Source organism: Lolium perenne, chromosome 1, assembly GCF_019359855.2.
Source record: "Lolium perenne isolate Kyuss_39 chromosome 1, Kyuss_2.0, whole genome shotgun sequence".
Classification (NCBI taxonomy): Eukaryota; Viridiplantae; Streptophyta; class Magnoliopsida; order Poales; family Poaceae; genus Lolium; species Lolium perenne.
Genome location: NC_067244.2, coordinates 22,691,983 through 22,714,221, shown reverse-complemented (window position 1 = coordinate 22,714,221; position 22,239 = coordinate 22,691,983). Strand labels below are relative to the sequence as shown.

The following is a 22,239-nucleotide window of genomic DNA, read 5'->3' as shown; positions in this document are numbered from 1 at the left end:
ATATTTCTAGGAAGAGTATATTTTGTCTTTTAGTTTTTTTTTCATTTCATCGTAACTCGAATTTTCTTTCAATCGTAATATGACAAGTGTAAGAAATATTTACCATGAAGACTTTCAAAGCGGGGAATAATCTTCATTCCTAAGACAAGGGCCCTCCGCTTTTTGGGGCAGAGGCAAGGTTTGATACTAGAGAAGCCATTTTGCTTAGGAGATACCATAACAAAAGGGATAGGTTCCTCATATTTTTCGGCACATTAGAATACGGTGTTGGATATCGAGGTTGAGATCAAGTTGGCTTTTGACTCTTTCTTCTTCTTGGACTGACATCTCCCTGGATTTCTGTGAGGGTCTTTCTAAATCATGGTGCAAAGAAGTCATATTGTTGGTGCTGTTTGATTGTTTCCTATTTCATCAAAAGTCAATCTATAGATGTCAATTATAATGTATATACATGCAGTTTACATGTGTATGTGTGATAACATTGTTATAGTGCTAGTAATTTACTAATGTACATGTAAAGTGTGAATGAGCTGTAATTTATGCAACATAAGAAATTCTGAACAACAACAAAAACGCAAGTGACCAAATCAATCTTCAATGCATATGGAGAAGAAAATCAAGTGTTAGGGAATTGAAAAGCACTGGAATATATAGTACCTCCCTTCCAATGAATAAATAGAGCATATATTATCGTTTTTGAAAAGGCAACCAGTGCGAGGGGAGTACACTGAAAACGGGAATGACAAACAAGTCTTATTCACTGAAACGGATGAAGTATGTGGTGGGAACGGGAAATGACAAGCAAAGTGACATCCCAAGACCATCAACTTTGAATACCGGTCTCGCGCGAGTCTTCTTCCCCATCGTACGTCTACCTTAATACCACTTTGTGTCAAACCTTGTAATATGTTAGTGTGTACACGTAACCCGGCGCGCAGGAAGAGTGTACGGTTCGACCCTGGACATTATGACACTTTGAACCCTGGTCTCGCGCGCGCGGGCCTTCTTCTCCATCGTCGACACACCGTGGCATCAGCTGCTGCTGAGATACACATTCATCCATCGGGCATCAGCTGCTGGTATCACCCAACTGAATAACTGGTGACATGCCACGCACATCGATCTCGACTAGGAGGATCCAACCGGCTATGGTTGAGCTTGTCAGCATCAGATCAAAGATTAGTCAACACGCGCTCGCCCCTCCCTACTTCAATATTGTACTGTATAGATGCTCAATCTGGCAGAAACAGCCACGTCGTCCTTTTTTTCTGTTTCAATAGAGTAGAGTAGAGCAGCTCCACTTCCCGGAGCCCGACCGGCATCCTCTATGCCACGGCGCGCCCGCCACGACTCCGTCCACCACCCCATATAAATCCCGGGCCAAATCAACCATCGCTGCCACCAACTAAGCTTCCCGGTTCCTTCCTCCGGCCGCCGACGATGAGGCAGCAAGAAGACCGCGCGCTGCTCCCCACGACCTCCCCGGCCTCCGCCGACGGCGCCGCACCTTCCTCCTCCGCGGCGCGGCTGCGCACGGCGGGGCTGGTGGCGGCGTGGTACGCGACCAACATCGGCGTGCTGCTGCTCAACAAGTTCCTGCTCTCCGTCTACGGCTTCCGGTACCCGGTGTTCCTCACGGCCTGCCACATGTCCGCCTGCGCGCTGCTCTCCTCCCTCCTCTCCGCCGCCACCGCCTCCAAGCCCTCCTCCCCGCCGCGGAAGCCCCTCTCGCGCGGGCAGGCGGCCAGGGTGGCCGTGCTGGGCGCCGTCTTCTGCGGCTCCGTCGTCGCCGGCAACGTCTCGCTGCGCTACCTCCCGGTCTCCTTCAACCAGGCCGTCGGCGCCACCACGCCCTTCTTCACCGCGCTCATCGCCTACGCCATCGCCGCGCGGCGCGAGGCCGGCGCCACCTACGCCGCCCTCATCCCCGTCGTCGCCGGCGTCGTCATCGCCACCGGGGTACGCACAGAATCATCATCTCCAATTAATTTTTCATTCAAGCAATCTAAGCGCACTCCAAGAACAAGTCTTGACCGGGTCTCGGACCAAATTTGTGCTTCGATTCAGGGCGAGCCGAGCTTCCATCTGTTCGGCTTCGTCATGTGCGTCGGCGCCACGGCGGGGAGGGCGCTCAAGACCGTGCTGCAGGGGATCCTGCTCTCGTCAGAAGAGTAAGAAACCCTCCACCACTGACCACGCTGGCTTTCTCCATCATACATTTCACCCGATCGAATGATTGACTGCCATCGGCTTTGGCGTATGTACGTGCAGGGAGAAGCTCAACTCCATGGACCTGCTCCGCTACATGGCGCCGGTGGCCGTCGTGCTGCTGGTGCCGGCGACGCTGATCATGGAGCCCGACGCGCTCAGCGCGGCGGCCGCGCTCGCCCGGGCGGATCCCAGCTTCGTCTGGATGCTGCTCCTCAACTCCTCGCTGGCCTACCTGGTGAACCTGACCAACTTCCTCGTCACCAAGCACACCAGCCCGCTCACGCTCCAGGTGAGCCATGGTTCCTCTGTGTCTCCTGCCCTGTCCCTCGAGCATTGTGCTCTGCTCTTGCTGGGGATTCTTCAGGTAATGCTCATGCGTGTAGTGCTTGGGGTCTTTGCAGGTCCTCGGCAACGCCAAAGGCGCGGTTGCCGTCGTGGTTTCCATCCTGATATTCAGGAACCCGGTGACCGTCATGGGGATGCTGGGGTACGGGGTCACCATCCTCGGCGTGGTCCTGTACGGCGAGGCCAAGAAGAGGAGCAAGTGAGCTCGACCTGGGGTCTCTTGTTTTCGCAACTCCAATGCTCCAGGAGATGCTCACTGAGAAACTTGATCTTTCGCTGGAGCCCTCCACGTTCCGGCCTAGTCCTGAATCGGGAGGTTGTGTCACGGTGAAGACGGCCAACTCATGTATTTCATTCAATATAAATTCATGCTCCAGGTTGCAACCTGGGGTCCTTCAAGTCTAGGACTTTGTGCGTAAGCCCATAGATAAGAATGTACTATAGAGCAAGTGCCTGATTGATATTCGTATTCAGAGAGATGTACAGATACCATGAGGAACATGATATGTCTATAAAACTATTCAAGATAACAACAGTTACTCTCGTGTAGTACCTGAGTAAAAACACTACTATTACCATAGCAACTGAGATGAACAAATGGTAATCATGTACGCTTTACTCGCAAATCTGCAGCTGACATACCAGGTCTAGTGTTTTGCAGAACAGAACATCACAGTTTTTAACAATGTCCTGGGCTTTAACACTCGTAGAGCACTCGTTGAACTTCTAAATAAAACAACAAAAGAAAATGCAGGACAGTTTTTTTGTACTAACTTCAGCTGAAGTTGCCTTCTGAGTAGCAAGGGTGTAATCAGGAACAACCAGCAGCATTTCTTGTGGAACTCGGAGCCTCTACCAGATCAAGACACCTAGTCGGTGGCATCCTCTAGAGAAATGGAGGAAAGCTTCTGCGCCAACAGAGTCAACGGAGTCGCATCTCCATTTGCGGCTCCAAGAGAAATCGACGACAGCTTCTGGGTCAAGAGAGTTACTGGAGTCATTTCCCCTATAGCCTGCACATTTGGATGCGAAGCCAAAATGGATCCCTTCACTGGAGTCGCATCCCCTTCAGCTTGGATATTGTCATGCGACGTCAAAATGTTTTTCTTTAGTGGACTCGGAGAACTACTAGGATGGATATCCTGATGCAGGGCAGGAATGTTTTCTTTTGCAGTATCCACGGCCGCAAACACTGGCCAGGCGTGGCCCATGCAAGCTTCACGGTCTACAACTTCCGATGGTTCTACTTCCATTTCTGCAATTCCAAGAGGTATTGAAGGTGGGCAGGCCTGGGGCATGCAAGCTTCATTATCAATCACCTCTGATGGTTCTACTTCCATTGTTGCAACTCCAAGAGGCAGTGAAGGTGATGTCTTACTTTGAGAGGCTTCAGGCTCTATCAACTCTGATGGTTCTACTTCAGTTTGTGCAACATAAGTTCGGGATGGACTTTCCCCACCAGGTGCTGCTGTGGTGTCTACTTCCATTGTTGCAACTCCAAGAGGCAGTGACGCCTTACTTTGAGAGGCTTCAGGCTCTATCACCTCTGATGGTTCTACTTCAGTTTGTGCAACATTAGTTTGGGATGGACTGCTTTCCCCACCAGATGCTGCTGTAGTGTCTACTTCCTTTTTTGCAACTCCAAGAGGCAGTGAAGGTGATGCCTTACTTTGAGAGGCTTCATGCTCTATCACCTCTGATGGTTCTGCTTCAGTTTGTGCAACATTAGTTTGGAATGGACTGCTTTCCCCACCAGGTGCTGACGAAGTTTCTGATTCTTGTTGATCAATGGTACATGAGGACAGCTTAACTGTTGCAAGACTGCCATCACCATTGTCTTGGATAATCTGACGCAAAGCTGGAATGCTCTCCTCTGCAATGTCCACAGCGACCAATGGACCAGTCTCAAGCATGTGTGTTTCGTGCTGTGACACCTTCGATGAATCTACCTCTGTTTCTGCAACCCTGACAGCTTCATTATCAATCACCTTTGATGGTTCTACTGTAGTTTCTGCAACTCTGAGAGTCAGTGAAGGTGATGCCTCAGTTTGAGAAGCTTCTTGCTCCATCACCCTCGATGGTTCTACTTCAGTTTGAGAAGCTTCATGCGCTGTCACCATTGATGGTTCTACTTCAGTTTGCCCAACTTTGAGAGGCAGTGGAGGTGATGCCTTAGTTTCAGAAGCTTCATGCTCCATCACCTTTGATGATTCAACATCAGTTTGTGCAACTCCGAGAGGCAGTAAAGGCAATGCCTCAGTTTGAGAAGCTTGATGCTCCATCGCCTTTGATAGATCTACTTCTGTTTGTGCAACTCTGAGACGCAGTGAAGGTGATGGCTGAGTATGAGAAACTTCCTCTGTTACCTTTGATGATTCTACTTCAACTTCTGCAACCCTGAGAGGCAGTGAAGTCGGCGCCTTAATTTGAGAAGCTTCATGCTCCATCACCTTTGATGATTCAACATCAGTTTGTGCAACTCCGAGAGGCAGTAAAGGTAATGCCTCAGTTCGAGAAGCTTGATGCTCCATCGCCTTTGATAGATCTACTTCTGTTTGTGCAACTCTGAGAGCCAGTGAAGGTGATGGCCCAGTATGAGAAACTTCCTCTGTTACCTTTGATGATTCTACTTCAACTTCCGCAACCCTGAGAGGCGCTTTAATTTGAGAAGCTTCATGCTCTACCACCTTTGATGGTTTTACTTCAGCTTGTGCAACTCTGAGAGGCAGTGAAGGTGACGCCTTAGTATGAGAAAGTGCTGCTGCCATGAATTTTAGTTCTTGTTCATCACTGGTAGAAAATTCAAAGTTCGCCTTCGGAGTAGAAGAAATCCGAGGGTTTGGTGTGGCCAATGGTGAAAACAAGACATTCTTGGATTGCACTTGCACCCGGGCAGCTTTTTGCTCAACAGACTTCTCCTGGAGACATATAGAGTAAGAGTATCAGAACAAATAAAGAATAACGGCATCATTACGAAGAAGAAAATATACTCCACTTACAGCATCAAAATATCCAATCTTAGGTGTAGGCCTTCGTAGACCAGATGGCTTAAAGCCGTTTCCTTGGTTGGATGTGTCTATATTAGACTTCCGATTATCACAAGGTGTACCTTCTGTAACAGTAAGAGCCCTCGGTTTTGTGATTGGAGGGTGGTCATTGCTCTTTCTGGTGGAAGGGGACAGTGAAGATGACCTAGTACTAAAGCTCTCAGATGTTTGGCTCACTCTCCCTATAGTGGATGCTGTTGAAACCCCGGAAATCACTGAACTCATGCTGTCCACTGAGCTACTAGGTGAAATGGTCGGTGATGCACTCTCAATACTACTCCTAGTTACAATCTTATTTCTTGATGCTATTGCTGGTTCAACCTTGCTGATACCAGCTCTCGGTGATGAACGAATAGGGACCCTCTGAGCAGTTCTAGTCTTGCCAATTAGGGTCGGTGATTTGGTTTTCGCACCTGCCGTGGTACCTATGGGAGCACTGTGCAAGGAAGGAATTGATGTTGACGACAAAGCACCCGATTTTGTGGTGGAACTTGTCTTTGTCCCCCAACCAGGCCGAGATGGCACGCCAGCTGAAGTGTTAGCAGATTTACCAACTGCCTGCCTATTGACTACACCTCCTGCAAGAGGAGAAAAAAAGTGTGTTAGGATTGCTCTCTGTAAACTATGACAGAACAAATTTGCATGCGGTGATTCACGGACCAGTGCTGCTTCTTTTGTCTGAAACCCCAGAAGTGGCAGCTGTGTTAGCTGGTGCTCCCATTGTAGCAACTCTTGGCAGAGCCCTAGGAGGTCTTGAGGATGGTTTTGCTTCTGCAGCGCTTGATACACCCTGCTCCAGCAGAAAAAAACAAACAAGATATTAAGTTCAGAGTATTACAGAATGGGGACTCCAACTAAAATAAGCAATTAGCGAAATTATTTCTCTCTGAAAGATTACAAATTGACTACTGGAGTTGTTACGATTTAGAATTATGCAGTTCCACTAATGACAGTGTTTTGTCGAACAAGTAACCCTAGTTATACGGATTTAGATTATATGTTAAGTCGCATTACGATATTTCAACGACTGCAAGTCTCTTAAACAACAGATTCACAAGGAAAACTACAGAAACCAAATAACTTAAACTATAGAGAACCCTGGTGTATGTATGTAACAAACAGCCTGCAAGCCCTAAACCTCAAGTCAGGGGTAAACAGCAGCGTAACTACAGAAAATATGACTCGGAAATAGCTAGCACGGAACATACCCCTCTTGTAACTGTAGGCTCTTTCGGAGTGACTTGGGGCCTTTGCTTGGAACCAACGCCATTGCTTGTTGAACCAGGGGGCCTTATCTGCAGCAACGTTAACACTATTGATTACCAATGATGATTGCAGACTGCAGAACACCGGCTTTTTAATCACCAAGGAATTTGTCAACATACCTTGCTCTGAGTCAGAGGTATCCGATCAACCCCCTTTCTGGCTGAAAAGTGGCAACAAAACAATCACATTAGTAACAAAAAAAATAGCAGCAGACAGTCAATGCCCACTGAAGCTGCAACATAAGAAATCGACGCGTTGCTGCAACTTGCAGAGACATCTGACCTGTAACAGGAGGAGGCGCCTTTGCCGCTGCAGCCTTGGTGCTTTTCGAGCTAGCAGCAGTCACAGCAGGAGCTTTCTCAGGCTTGCCTAGCGTTCTCTGAACGGAAGCCCGGACATTGTCAAAGAGGTCCGAATCAAGGCTCTCCAGCAGGAAGCTCTCGCTCTCGATGGTCGAGGTCGTGGACTCCGTCGACCTCCGCATCTCCTCGGCGATCCCGGGCAGCAGCCTGGACCCCTGCGCCTTGCGGAAAGTGCTGTTCACGATGCCCAGCTCCTCCGTGTCCAGAACACCTGCTCGGGTATGGCAGGAAATGGTGTGAGCTGCTACCAGTTGGCATACAGGTGCGCATTCGGAAGAGAAATGCAGAGCTGGAAGGTGAATGCTAAGAACTGTTACAGGTGTACAGCTAAATGCGCAGGGTTGATATAGCAAGTGGCAGTTTCGGAACCGGAAGGGTGATTTGAGGTTGTGGCAGCAATCCATATCATGACGCGTCAAAAACATACAGTACCATGAGCTGCTATGAGCTGGCATCAGGATGATGCACGGGGTGTCTACCGCAACAAATGAAAATTTACATTTCTGAAAAGGGAAGAAATGCTCGGAACTGATACCCACGTGAAACGCACAGGTTTACTACTACCGCAACACGAGCGTCAGTTTCGGAACAGGATGGGTGGAAACGTTGGGCATGGCAGGTACGCGCATCAGTTATCACACCACGCACGCAGTAGTAAATCACGGAATATCGTAGTACTAGAGATTTGAGCAGCGTGCGTGGGAACCTTCGCCGGTGAAGAAGGCGCTGTCCCAGGCGAGGCTCTTGCGGAGGTTGACGGCGCCCTTGGGGTTCCTCCTCTTCGGGGACTCGGCCCGCTCCGTCGCGCCGCCCGGATCCAGAACCCGCCCCGCCGCCGCGGCCGCCGAAGCCCCTGCGGAAACAAAATAGCCGGTCAGATCGGGTCGGAGGAGGCCGGAATCGGCGTGGAAATGGAGACGGCGCGCTCAGATAACCTGGCGGCGGGTCGGGGTGCTGCGGCGGCGAGGCGAGGTCGAGGAGGAAGTCGTCCTCGGCGGAGACGTCGATGAGCGAGAGCGCCTCCATCGGGGGCCGGCGGTGGGGGCCGAAACCCTAGATCGCCGCGGATGGGAGCTGGGGAGAGAGACGTTGGGTTGAGTTGGGGCTCAGATCAGAATGAGGATCAGATGGGGAAGGAGAGTGGTTTGCGTATAAAAAAGTCCGGCCCGTCTCCGTGTGACTGGCCGGTGGGCCCAGGCGTGGGTTCAGGGTCGGATTTGATCACGTGGGCGGGATGGTTTGAATTTCGGAGGGGAGCTGGATCCGTGCCTGCCTCTCCTTGGGAAAAAATCTCGATAACCCCCCAAGTTGACACAAGGGGGGTTATGATAGAAGGCGCGCCAACTGGGGGGTTATCGTGTATTTTCCCTTTTTTTTTTTTTTACTAGCCCTATTTTGTGTACAATTAATTTTTTACAAAAGAAATAATTCTGTTACCATTAATAAGCAAGAGGTCCGCTAGGATAGCCTTGCCGCACCTTTGCATGGCCAACGATAAACCCTCGTGGCAGGCCAAAGTTTCTGCCTGCGTGGGTCAGCGCGATGTATCAACTGAGGTCGGCGGCAGGCCGAGAAGAACAAATGTCCTTCCTCATCCCTAGGCACCATCTTCAAGCTCATGCGGTGCCATCTTCTAGTTTGAACGACCTATCGCAATTCAATTTAGCCCACCCATGGGGTGGCTTCATCAAAAACATATCCCAAGGCTCCTTCACCTTAGGGGTGTACTAGGATCCAGCTCATACCCGTAAATCAGAGTACGCTTAGGCTCATTGGTAGATTACTCCTGGATCTGTTTGAAGGTTTTAAGATACCCCACGCCTCGAACCCTCGACCGAAGGGAAGGGGTTCTGCATGTGTAGCTTCATTGTGGGCATACCACACACTCCAAGCAATAAGTAGTATTGCATCGATAGTTTCACAACCACGGAACTTTGAAGGCACAATTGGTTTTAGTTAAACTGAAATATTCGCAAACTGCTTGGGCAAGAGACAATGCAGTTTCTGTGACCTCTTTCTTTAATGTCCATGGTCGGAAGCCCGTGGACATTGCTCCCCTTATTTTTGGGATATCTTCAAGGAAGAAGTGGAACATCAAAAAATCTCTCACCAACGACATTACATGGACTATCCCCGAAAATGGGCAATACTCCGCAAAGTCGGCTTACAAGGCACAATTCCTCGGTGCTTCATCGTCGCCGCTTAGCTCCTCCATGTGGATATTTTGCCCCTCCCCCGACCCCCAGTGACATAGGCATACCCTTCGGGTACCCATTATTAGTATACCTGGCTCAGCTCGGCCCAATATGGAGAAGGCCCAAACAAGGCAACCCGAAGAAGTAGTCGACTAGGACTCTTGTAAAACCCTAGGCTGGTTGCATATATAAAGCTAGCCAGGGCACCCGAAATAGGGGCCAACATATAGACATAGAGATAGATAACATAGCTACGCCTATGGCGACACCATGTAAACATATTATGATCACACAACTCCGCCTATGGCGGCACCCTGTAAACATACATATGCTCATATACTGGATTGCTAGCAGCACGTAGGGATCCTCCACCGAGGGGACCCGAAGCTGGGTACGTCGTGTACCTAATCTCGACCCCGGAATCTCCATCGTCGCTCTCTCCCGAAACCCTAGTCTACAATACGTAGGCATTGTCGAGGTATTCCCTCGTCAATTGGCGTCGTCTGTGGGAATCGCGACGACTGGATTTCGTTATCCGGGCGGGATCCATCGAGTTCATCATCATCAACAATGCGTATGCCGATCGACCTCAACAAAGCGGCAGCAGTGCATCTGATCTACGTCGAAAAACGGCGCCGCTGTATCCGATCTGCGACAACAAAACTGCGTTGTCAGTCTCGCTCGCACGTCGGCAGTCTCGCTCTCAGTAGCTATTCACGTGGATTCTCTGGCAAGGATCGGCAAAAGGAAAAAAGAAAAGAAGAAGAAGAAAAAAAAAATACGGCGCGCTCAGGAGAAGCTATCAGCCGTATTGTCGGCTGCCGTGCGCGCACGTAAAGTGATCAGCTGGCTAGTTCATGGGCCGCCACGCAATCTTCATACTAGCGTTTGTGGTAAAATCAAAGCAACACGCCAGGAACCGATTGAGCTGTCCAGGAAGCGATCATCGTTACTTGGGCCGCGAAACAAGAAAATCCATACAAGCTGACGGAAAAAGGCGCACGACAAAATCACAAGAGGCCAGCTTATTTCATCCAAGGATTAGCAAAAGAAAAAAAAAGGGAGATCGATCGTTGGAGCCGACGGAATTATAAAGGGAGTACATGTTTGCTGATATCAACACTGGCCAAAATTTTACCCGATCGGACCAGCCAGCGCGCCTCTCGCGGTCGCAAATTCGCAGCCGATACGAATATCAGTTCATCAACGACGAAATATCAGGCGCCACGTGACTACATCGACTGTGTCCACCGCACGACCTACTTCCACATCAACTCCGTCGCGCCCGATAAAAAGTTAAGTGTTTCCTCTTCCGAGAGTTAATTATTATTTACTTTCGCCACACCCAAATACTCGGGGGCTGCGTTATTACATCTTTACAATAAAATACACCCGACATTCTGGGCTGTGCCATTACTTCGTTACCGCAAATATACTCGGTTAGTTGGGGAATTTCTTTTCTTTGGCTCTGGATATATCTCCTTCGGCTCAGTGGATTTATTTTCGGCTTAGTGAAATTACTTTCTTCGGCTCAGTGGATTCATCTTTTTCGGCTTACTGGATTCTTTTTCATCGGATTCATCTTATAAGATTCATCTATATGAATATTACTGGCTTACTCTTATACAACATTACCCGAGGCGTTTCGGGTCACTGGATTTATCATCGAGGATTATTACTGAATTTATTTTCTTTGGCGGATTCATCTTCTATATTATTGTATTCTTCGATTCAATGGATTAATCTTCTATGATTATTATTGGAACTATTTTCTCCGGATCAATGGATTCATCCTCTATGATATCAACGGATTCATCTTTTATGGTTATTATTGGATTCTTCGGCTCAATGGATTCATCTTCTATGATATCGGCGGATTCATCTTCAATATATGATGATAATACTCGGGGGCTCGACAACGACTTCGCCCCGAGTAACAACGGTGACACGGCGTCTAAGCAACAATCATGACATCACCCCAGCAGTGCTCGGGGTTTCGGCTATCTCTTCATCAACAATTTTGTGGCATCCACTTTCGCAATTCGGTGTTTTTTACTTCGGCTCAACTTTTTTGCTGCACTCGAAGACTTCATCGCGCATCGACTCTGTCGTATCTAATAAGCTAAGTGTTTCCTTTTAATTTACATAAAGTTGATTATCATGTACTTTTGCCGCACCCGATGCTCGGGGGCTGCGCGGCATATATTCGCTTTACATATCATCGAATCTGAGCATCTAACACCGCATGCGAAAAAGAGAGTCAAGGAAAAGATAGAAAAAGTTTGTTTATTTGTGCAGGAGAAAGAAAAATTCAAAGTATATAAGAGAGAACCCGACGAAATTGTCTACAGGGAGAACTCGACGAAATTGCCTTCAAAAAAAAAAAGAACAGGTCCCGAAGAATTATCTTCAGGAAGGACCCGAAGAATTGTCCTTAAAGGAGGACCCGAAGAATTGTCCTCAGGGAGGATCCGAAGAATTATCCTCAAGGAGGTCCCGAAGAATTAACCTTAGGGAGGTCCCGAAGAATTATCCTCAGGGAGGACCCGAAGAATTATCTTCAAGGAGAACCCGAAGAATTGTCCTCAAAGAGGACCCGAAGAAATTTTCCTGAAGGAGGAACTCGACGAAATTTTCATCAAGGAGGAACCAAAAAAAAAAAAGAGAAGAGGATAGGCAAATCTTCGGGTCCATTGACTCGTCATTTGTTTCGAGCAAGAGTATCGGCGATGTGCCTGCCGACAATATAGAAGAACCCAATATATTTGGCTGTCTCATCACGCCCGAGAAAAATATAGAAGAACCCACAAAATGGGTCATCGCATTGGCCGAACAAAGCACTTGACAAAATATTCTCAGAGCGCCAAAGTCGCGAACAATCTCTGAATACCGCAAAACTCTGCGAAGGTAAGACCCCAGGTCCGTCCTGTGTGACGTGGCATCGCCAAAGACTGCGCTCTGCTACTTTTTTCCACATCAACAGATGTGAAGAAATATCCCAGCGGACGCGCTGTGGACCCGATAAAACATGACTGGGACTCGACAGAATGGTAAGACCTTAAGCGGCACCTGTCGAGTTTACACCAGTATCCCGAGATCATGTCCAGGGACGTGATCTTGAAGTAGGTTTTTGCGGATTGCCACTAGAGCAGTTAACTAGTACCTGATCCGTCAGATGAACTAGCCCCAACTACCATTATCCCCGTACAATATAGATATGGATGTCAAATAAAAATAGCAACGGCCTGGAGTCGATAAAAAGAGGGGCTGCGTAAAATTCTTTATCGAGTAGTACAACTTGAGCCTATGCCAGGTGCAAGCATTTGCTCATAGGCTCGGGGGCTACTCTTATCGAGAGTGTTGTTCACCCTCCCGATAAAATACAAGAAAGAGAAAAAGTTGTGGTGTCGATTAAAAGCAAGTTGAGCCTACACCCAAGTGCAAACACTTGGCTGTAGCCTCGGGGGCTACTCCCATCGGGAGCGCTGGTCGCGCGCCCGATAGAAAAATAACTTCGACAGCATCTACGACAATCAAGGTTTGTAGACTCAACTCGATTCTACGACTCGAGTGGAGCCTACTCCCATCGGGAGCACATGGATTTCATCAAGTCCTCCAGAAATATAGTTAAAGTTCTTCATCGAGTAGTACAACTTGAGTCTATGCCCAATGGCAAACACTTGTCCATAGACTCGGGGGCTACTCCCATCGGGAGCGCTGCCGCGCACCCGATAATTTCAAGAATCGTCGACATCATCTACGCTATACATGATCTACGACATGGACCTCGCCTTGTGTTTCTTCGACTTCGAAGATGGTTATGCTTGGAGTTTCTACGCAAGTCTTCGACTTCCCTACAAACTCGGGGGCTACTGACATAGGCATACCCTTCGGGTACCCATTATTAGTATACGTGGCTCAGCTCGGCCCAATATGGAGAAGGCCCAAACAAGGCAACCCGAAGAAGTAGTCGACTAGGACTCTTGTAAAACCCTAGGCTGGTTGCATATATAAAGCCAGCCAGGGCACCCGAAATAGAGGAGAACAGAGAGGCCAAGAGATAGACAGCATAGCTCCGCCTACGGCGGCACCCTGTAAAGATACTTATGATCATATAGTAGATTGCTAGCAGCACGTAGGGATCCTCCACCGAGGGGACCCAAAGCTGGGTACGTCGTGTGTGCCTAATCTCGTCCCGGAATCTCCATCGTCGCTCTCTCCCGAAACCCAAGTCTACAATACGTAGGCATTGACGAGGTATTCCCTCGTCACCCAGATCAAGTTGTCTGTTTGGTTAGCAATCTAAAACAGGCTTTGGACGGCCGATTGCCTCGCCGTGAGAGGGTGGCCAAATTGCAGTGTGTATCCCCTTTGCAACCACATCCCGGAGTCAGTTGATCAACCTTTTCCCATTGTAGATTCTCCATAAGGCTTTGGGGCCTTATATAAGATTGGCTTGGGCTTCATTTTGTTGAACCTTCCGCTTGGATGGCGCTCTCTATCCATGAATGGTGGACCATTATGACAAGGCGAAAAGACTTGGCCTCCGCCACACTTCTCGTCTCTTGGGAAACTTGGAATGGGCACAATGCCCGTGTTCTTCACAATAAACCCCAAAAGAAACCGCCTCGAACCCTCGACCGAAGGGGAGGGGTTCTGCATGTGTAACTTCATTGCGGGCATACCACACCCTCCAAGCAATAAGTAGTATTGCATCGATAGTTTCACAACCACAAAACTTTGAAGGCACAATTTGGCACCTTGGTTTTAGTTAAACTGAAATATTCGCGAACTGCGGTATTATTTCACTGCTTGGGCAAGAGACAATGCAGTTTCTGTGACCTCTTTCTTTAATGTCCATGGTAAGAAGCCCGTGGACATTGCTCCCCTTATTTTTGGGATATCTTCAAGGAAGAAGTGGAACATCAAAAAACATCTCACCAACGACATTACATGGACTCTCACCGAAAATGGCCGCAAAAATCCGCAAAGTCGGCTTACAAGGCACAATTCCTCGGTGCTTCATCGTCGCCGCTTAGCTCCTCCGTGTGGAGATTTTGCACCCCCCCCCCCCCACCCCACCAAAGATCAAGTTCTTTGCTTGGTTAGCAATCCAAAATAGGCTTTGGATGGCCAATTGGCTCGCCAAGAGAGGGTGGCCAAATTGCAATATGTATCCCCTTTGTAACCACATCCCGGAGTCAGTTGATCAACCTTTTCCCATTGTAGATTCTCCATAAGGCTTTGGGGCCTTATTTAAGATTGGCTTGGGCTTCATTTTGCTGACCCATTCCCTTGGACGACGCTCGCCATCCATGAATGGTGGACCATTATGACAGGGCGAAAACACTTGGCCTTCGTCACCCTTCTCGTCTCTTGTCAAATTTGGAATGGGCACAATGCCCGTGTTCTTCGCAATAAACATGCCCCGCCCTCGGTCCTCCTTGCAAAGATCAAGCATGAGGCAAACCTTTGGGTGATTGCAGGCACTAAGCATATAAGTAATCTTGTGCCGGGAGAATAAAAACCTTGTTGTATTTTCGAAATTTTACTTTCTTGTCAAACTTCTATCTTAATTAATTAATTCGGGCAAGGCTTTTGCCCCTATTTCAAAAAAAATAGTACCAAATCTACGGGAGCACTTTTTATTCGGATCCTTCCCGCCATCAAGATCTAATTTATCCAATGATCATGGAAGTGATGCCAGATCTTCATCGACACGTTCTCGCTTCGATGATGCGCTTGACCACACTTAGACGCGCTGTTGTTGGTCACATAATGTTAATATCGTTGATGCATTGCACATGCGACACTTGTTCGCGATTCAAGTGACACATCTCCTCGCATTCATCAACCTCGTCATCAACAACTTCCGCTAGATCTATGTACGAGGGTATGATTTGTTACCTCCCATCTCGTATATGATTTTGGTTTATGTGTAGGAACATTATTTTTGTTATCTATACGTGTTCCCCCATAGTTATATTGTCTGGAAAAAACATATACACGTGCCATAGCATCTTTATTAGTGGCAAAGAGGCAGTAAATTGGGGCTTATCAAGACCAATGGTACCAGCTTCTAGAATAGAATGGGATCTTCGTAAAGTACATCTTTATGAGTATTACAACTAATTTGATTGAGGGCCTGGTAGAACTCCCATGAATTGTCTCAACAACTTGATGAATTAATTTAAAGATATAGGACTTCCCTATTAGAACATGTTGTTGGAAGGGGTCTCCCATTTTTCCATCAAACATTCTGCCTTTTTCGGGGTACTCGGGTTCAAATACCCATGGATTTTTTTGTTTCTTTACTAGCTCCACATAATTCTGAAAAACCACTATGGAATGGACACGGATATAGGCTATGAGCATAAATGAATGAATATGCAGATCCGAATATAGCTAGTTTTCTCCTAGATGCATCAACAAATAATTTTTTAATAGAATGCCAATGTATCTGGCCTATTATTTCAGAGGAGTGCTAGTTGCTAAAGACGATATCAGAATCAAAAGCTTCTTGTCTCCTGCCAACAAACCACATCTACCTTATTGAGTTCTAATAATTCCGCCATTGATTAATTAATGTAACTTTATGTTTTAATTACTCAACACGATATTCTTAGAACAAATCCCTCTAATATCTTCTATATGGAATGTACAAAAGCGACAAAACACATTGAAGTTCGATTCCGTGCAATAATAAGGTTGTAATTGTATGCCACATGTCATTAGACGGTCGAATTGTCCATGGACTGAGAAGGCGAATGCCATAGGACAAAATATAATGCATTTTGACGACCACCGTAGTAGACCCTTGTAGGCTGACTAGAATGGTTATTTTATTTACCTGTGATAGGCATGGATACTGATTTCATTTTAGGTTTTAGCCAGCGAAATTAACCGACACACCTATCATCAAACATAAGATTCAAATTCCATCCCCTTCTTTCAGGGCAGCAAGCTTAATTTTAGGGATTTTAAAAAAAATCTTTAGAAATGAAATATGGATGAATTTTGCTTGGAATTGAAAAGTTCAGTCATATTTCATTCCAAGATTCTAATTTGTCCGAGATATCATATTTAGGAAGGGAGGGATTAGTATGCACGCAGATGCCACTGAATAATTGTGTTGCGTCTAATCCATCAACTCGTCTAGCTTTCAAGCATCCACTTCTCATCTAGTGTGGCCACCAACTAACATAGAGGGAAACGACACATCACAGTCTGACGTAGCAGTACTGTACGTACGTAGCTCGATCTTTCGTGCTTCCACTTCAACGTTTCTTCGCAGCTATCCAAAATTTAAGTGACGCACTGTGGTACCTTGCAAGGAATACTAACAGTAGATTAATGGATACATATGCAGACCAACAAGTATCTATTCGATCTCGTTCGTAGCAGTTCATTGGCATTAAGTAGATATCACCAACACAGTTCGATCCGAAGTCTTCGAACACTCTTGTTACATGGGTATGATGGAGGGTTTTTTTTCCCCAAACGATCTAAGGATCGGATTTCATTACCCATGGATAACGAAACAAGGAGTATCATGCCATCTACTGGCAAGTTAAAAGTATAACAACTGGAAAGAAACTGAAGATTATTACAACCGCCGCCTTTTGTTCTAGGAGAGAGTGTTTGTTGCCTCCGCACTTGGCTTTATTAGTTAGTTTCCTGCTCTGGCCCTCCTAACCAACTTTACACACACATCAAACATCTCAAGACTTCTCTCCCTGCAAGCAACATGCCATCTAGCTCACACAGTCCGACCATGCACATTATGTAGAAGAGCCTTGGCTGCTTCTTCTTCTCTTGTTCTTACAAATTAAGGTCTCTCTCTCTCTCTCTCTCTCTCTCTCTCCCTCTCTCTTCGCTTGTTCTCGCGCTCACCCTCCCTGGAGACCGATGACGTACATATGGCAGTGCCCAGGGCTGATGCTTGTGCTGTGGTTGGCGGTCACGTCGGCGACACAAGGGCGAGGGCAGATGAGGAATGCGAATAATAATCTGACGAGAGGGAGTTTCCCCAAGGGCTTCGTCTTCGGCACGGCCACCTCCGCCTATCAGGTAAGTTTGCTTAATTCATTCAACACATGATCCAACATGATCCATGTAACTTATTGTATAGCTTGGTTTGCTTATTCCATGGTTTGCCCTTTGTCTTGATATACGGGTACAAAACATTTTGGGTGTACCATGGTTATACCTATCACGTACACTGAAAAGAAAAGCATACTTTCGGTAGAGGTGTTTTATGGTAGGGATTACTAGTCATACGGAGCAGTAGTATATCCACCCACGATTGAAGGGGCACTATGGGCAATTCAGCTTTGACAAAAAAAAAGTCTGTTCCATCGTCTTCTACACAGTAAACATACCCCGCAAAAAAAAAAAAAAAAACAGAACGCGGGCGCTCTCGGCAAGTCCTAGCCGGAAGCACTCACACGCTCACGCTCAAAATACCTTCCATGTGTGGAGTCTGTAGTGTTCGTCTCCGCCCACGGTCTTCACGAGTTCAGAGACAGACTCGATGTGTACATTAATTCACAGCTGCAGCGGATCGAGGAACTTCTCGTGCTCTGGCCGCATCGAGTTCTCTCTCGAGTTTTTGGTGATGTAGGCCTCCGTCACCTCCTCATTCGCCGGCCGGCATGGCCATCGGCGGCGGCGCAACCCTCGGCGGCTGCTCCTCAGCCCACAGTGGCACACGGTGGCCGCGGCTTCGGGGTCAATGCTCATCGACACCATCCGCGGGAACGCAGAGCCCCTGCTTCAAATCTGGTCGCCGCCGCCGCGCTTCGTCATTATATGCATTGTTCACCGCAGCTGGTCACCTAATCGTATCTGGGACAGAGAGGAATTGTTGTGGGTGGCAAATGAAAATATTGATCTTCCAGAAACAGCTTCGGTGTTTTATTTGGTGCGGGATTTGCACTATCTTTTCATCTACCGAATATACCCTCCGTTGGGAAAATACTACTGCTTTGAGTCACTAGTATTGATTAACATGGGCCGTAGGATCTGCAAGTTGGACGATCCATATCTCTCCGCCCCTACCGTAAAAAGCCTCTTTCGGTAAGAAAACATTTTGGGTGTGAATTAACTTGTAGAAGCCTGTAGGACCTGTATATGTTTTGTCGAAAACGGGTAGCCTCAGCCTCTGCATCAGTCGATGCATACGGCCATAGGAACTGGGGATGTGTAGAAGATCACAACCCGTGATTGTTAGCAATACTCTACTACTTTTGCAGAAAGATGGAGAAATTTTGTACGAGCAGCCGATTAGTCAGCGAAAATGATTTATCATGAACCTTTTCCTAAAATAAAACAATATTAATTCTAAGAGATAAATATGAGTAGTCACCTCCTTCTAGTTTATTTGGCGGAGATCATTAACATGCGATTTACCTCAAAGAGGGTCACTTGCAATCAAATCGCACTCAGAGCGACACATGTGGCTGCTTTCCAGCATTTTTTTTATCTCAGCTTCTGAGTCACTCAAGTCACTTTTGGGGAATGTTCTTTTTGCACACTTTTCCGAACGACATGTCAGTTCTACAATTTGATGGGTTAGTTTATCAAATTATTGATTAGTAGTTATCAATGTTGATCGCCCTACGTTCATGCAAGAAATTTAATTCATTATATGCGTAAGATTTACTGAACCGGGTCATCTATTTTTTATTGACACCGCTAGGAATCACTGGTATATATCAATGGAAAGTAGTATTAAGTAACACGGTTGCTCGATTTAGTAGTGGTAATATTAATTAATGCAACTATTCACACAAATATTTCCCAGAATAACTGCATAATCTTGGAATAAACTTATGTCTTATATATGTGTTTTCTGAAGTCATGTTTTCCTGTATGTAGCACGAGGGAGCCGTCAAGGAGGATGGAAGAGGACCTACAATTTGGGACAAATTCGCGCACACGTTTGGTAACATGAATATTTTTTTCTGTCCAATGAGACAGTGACTGAATTTTTTTTTGTCTACAAAGAAACTTGCGTTGGTCACTAAAATTTCCATATCTGTTATTCGAAATGGTGATACAATCTTCTGAAAATTTCCCTTTTCTATTGTCTAGGGAAGATCCTTGACTTCAGCAATGCTGATATTGCAGTTGACCACTACCACCGTTTTGAGGTTTTTATTCTTAGAAATGAGAAATATATTAGTGCATAAAGATGTATACCAATTATTCTTGAGAATGTCTGGAATATGTACATGAACTTTTAATCACACATTGTAATTGAAACAACTATATTTCAGGAGGACATTCAGCTCATGGCAAATATGGGCTTGGATGCGTACAGATTCTCAATTGCATGGTCTCGGATTCTCCCAAGTATGCATTTACAACTTTGCATCTCTAGTTATCTAACTATAATTACTAAACATGGTTGCCAAATTGTAGATAAATTCGTGTTTGATATTCAGATGGTACCGGTGAGGTCAACCAGGCAGGCATTGACCACTACAACAAGGTGATAGATGCACTCCTAGCAAAAGGTGAACTCTTCCACATTCTAAAAGTTACAACATTATCTCCCACTTTTTCCAGGTGTTATAAAAAATAGGTGCTGAATAAAATTTAGTTATGAGTTTACTGTCAACATAAACTATTTTTTTCAGTAGGGATCGAGCCATATGTAACTCTCTACCATTGGGACCTTCCTCAAGCCCTGGAGGACAAGTACATGGGACTGCTTGATAGACAGATAATGTTGTGTAGGCACACACCTTCTCCATCCATGACCACATGGAGATACTATCTGTGATCTAACAGCTAAATCACCATGATATCTGAAATGCATGCAGCAACGACTATGCCGCCTATGCGGAGACGTGTTTCAAGGCGTTTGGGGACAGGGTGAAGCGTTGGATCACCTTTAACGAGCCACACACGGTAGCGGTGCAGGGCTACGACAGCGGTATCCATGCCCCGGGCCGATGCTCCGTGTTCCGCCACCTCTGCTGCAAACAAGGGAGCTCCGGCACCGAGCCCTACATTGTTGCCCACAACATCATCCTGGCTCATGCTAAGGTTTCAGACATGTATAGGAATAAGTACAAGGTCGGTCTTTACCCTCATAAACATGTGCGATGCGCGCATCATATGAATTAAGTGTGTTATAGTAAGTGCAAAAATATTTGTGCAGGCAGACCAGAATGGAGAGTTGGGGATGTCGCTCAATGTCATATGGTACGAGCCTATCTCAAACTCCACAGCTGATGTTGAAGCAACCAAGAGAGCACAAGAGTTCCAGCTAGGATGGTAAGCGAGCTTCACTTACTAACTCCATTGTTTTTATTGATCTGATCATTGATAGCTGATGTGGTGGAGCCGAAAGGTTTGCCGATCCCTTCTTCTTAGGCGATTACCCGGCAACGATGAGATCGAGGGTCGGACAAAGGCTGCCTAGGTTCACGACCAAAGAGGCTGATTTGGTCAAGGGCTCGCTAGACTTTGTGGGGATCAATCACTACACCACATTCTACACAAAGGATGACCATTCCAGTGTCACCAAATACTTGTTGAATGATACCTTGACAGACAGCCAATCCATCAGCCTCCGTAAGTTCAGTATTTTCCGCCAAAATTTAAATCTAACTTGGTACTGATATGTATATCTTGCACGGTGTTTTCAGCCTTCAGAAATGGGAAGGCAATTGGAGATAAGGTAAATCATGTTAGCAAGATGCACATCCATTATGACAAGAAGTCCATCATCTAAGAACAAATATTTAGCTGCAACGTTATTGATTTTGTGCTGTAATGTTGCATTTGGTTCCAAAACTGTAGAAACAACTGAATATTGCTCTCATACGCCTTTGTGCAGGCCAATTCGATATGGTTGTACATTGTTCCCGTCAGCATGAGGAAACTCATGAACTATGTGAAAGATAGATACAACACACCAACTGTCTACATCACAGAAAATGGCAAGTACATCCTGATTTTAGTGTATTAATTTAACACAACACTATAAAGATTGAACAAAAAGTTGCTTCGAGTTTACGGACATATTTAAGAAGTTTTTGTTCTCAATCTGTGAAATGTGATTTCCTCTTTTTTGCAGGGATGGATGACAGTAATAGCCCCTTTATCCCCCTCAAGAAGGCCCTCAAGGACTCAAAAAGGATCAAGTACCACAATGACTACCTTACAAATCTAGCTGATTCCATAAGGTACTCACTAAAAAACATTTTGGGATTTGTGGACCAGTTAATATATATATAGTTTAATTTCTGCAGGGAGGATGGTTGCAATGTTCTTGGTTATTTTGCATGGTCCTTTCTTGACAATTGGGAGTGGACTGCTGGATACACCTCAAGATTTGGGTTGTACTTTGTCGACTACACGGATAACCTCAAGAGATATCCCAAGAACTCAGTTCAGTGGTTCAAGAATTTCTTGTCATCCTCTTGATCAAAATTTTATAGCTAATGTTAGAGTCCATGAATGTACTTGAGAATTTATGCACTCATTTATTGTATATATATACAACTAACTTCAGAAACGTGTTGTACATAGTTATGGGTTCAACATGATAATAAAAGAATTCCCGCTTTGTACAACCAAGAGTGCACCATAGACCATAGATCATTATGATGTAGAGGAATACTTCCTCCGTTTCATAATTGGTTAAACTAAAGAAAATATTTATGGAACGGAGGTAGTAGATATTAGTATATTCTTGTTTTCACTAAGCCTCCATCTTGCAACACACTCAAAATTAGACCCAATATGAACTTAAGAACATGGTTAATGTGAATCCTTGGAGGGGTTCAACCTCGTCTT

General features: G+C 46.2%; 3 protein-coding genes across 5 annotated transcripts; 2 read left to right on the top strand and 1 right to left on the bottom strand.

Moving 5' to 3' along the window:
- The first annotated feature begins 1,318 nt into the window (after positions 1 to 1,318).
- Positions 1,319 to 3,095, top strand: LOC127344354 (probable sugar phosphate/phosphate translocator At3g11320). The gene is made up of 4 exons (XM_051370590.2): positions 1,319 to 1,959; positions 2,068 to 2,171; positions 2,272 to 2,500; positions 2,613 to 3,095. The coding sequence occupies exons 1-4, from the start codon at positions 1,441 to 1,443 to the stop codon at positions 2,757 to 2,759; spliced, it is 999 nt and encodes a 332-aa protein (XP_051226550.1). The 5' UTR covers positions 1,319 to 1,440; the 3' UTR covers positions 2,760 to 3,095.
- Positions 3,096 to 3,146: 51 nt separating this feature from the next.
- On the bottom strand, positions 3,147 to 8,340 carry LOC127344302 (uncharacterized). The gene is made up of 8 exons (XM_051370535.2): positions 8,167 to 8,340; positions 7,938 to 8,084; positions 7,152 to 7,442; positions 6,989 to 7,029; positions 6,812 to 6,898; positions 6,264 to 6,393; positions 5,556 to 6,181; positions 3,147 to 5,474 (listed from the first exon to the last, which is right to left on the bottom strand). Exons 1-8 carry the CDS (start codon positions 8,255 to 8,257, stop codon positions 3,426 to 3,428), a joined length of 3,462 nt encoding a protein of 1,153 aa, XP_051226495.1. The 5' UTR covers positions 8,258 to 8,340; the 3' UTR covers positions 3,147 to 3,425.
- Positions 8,341 to 16,952: 8,612 nt separating this feature from the next.
- LOC127344286 (beta-glucosidase 34) lies at positions 16,953 to 22,000 on the top strand. Of its 3 annotated transcripts, XM_051370526.2 has the most exons (14): positions 16,953 to 17,259; positions 17,353 to 17,496; positions 19,306 to 19,372; positions 19,522 to 19,580; positions 19,707 to 19,782; positions 19,875 to 19,946; positions 20,070 to 20,160; positions 20,256 to 20,511; positions 20,597 to 20,712; positions 20,789 to 21,012; positions 21,087 to 21,118; positions 21,278 to 21,380; positions 21,518 to 21,626; positions 21,693 to 22,000. In XM_051370526.2, exons 2-14 carry the CDS (start codon positions 17,365 to 17,367, stop codon positions 21,865 to 21,867), a joined length of 1,512 nt encoding a protein of 503 aa, XP_051226486.1. In that variant the 5' UTR covers positions 16,953 to 17,259; positions 17,353 to 17,364; the 3' UTR covers positions 21,868 to 22,000. The 3 variants fall into 3 exon arrangements, with proteins under 3 accessions (XP_051226486.1, XP_051226480.1, XP_051226485.1); XM_051370520.2 differs by lacking the exon at positions 16,953 to 17,259 and having other exon boundaries at positions 17,276 to 17,496; XM_051370525.2 differs by lacking the exon at positions 16,953 to 17,259 and having other exon boundaries at positions 17,277 to 17,496; positions 20,073 to 20,160.
- Positions 22,001 to 22,239: the final 239 nt, after the last annotated feature.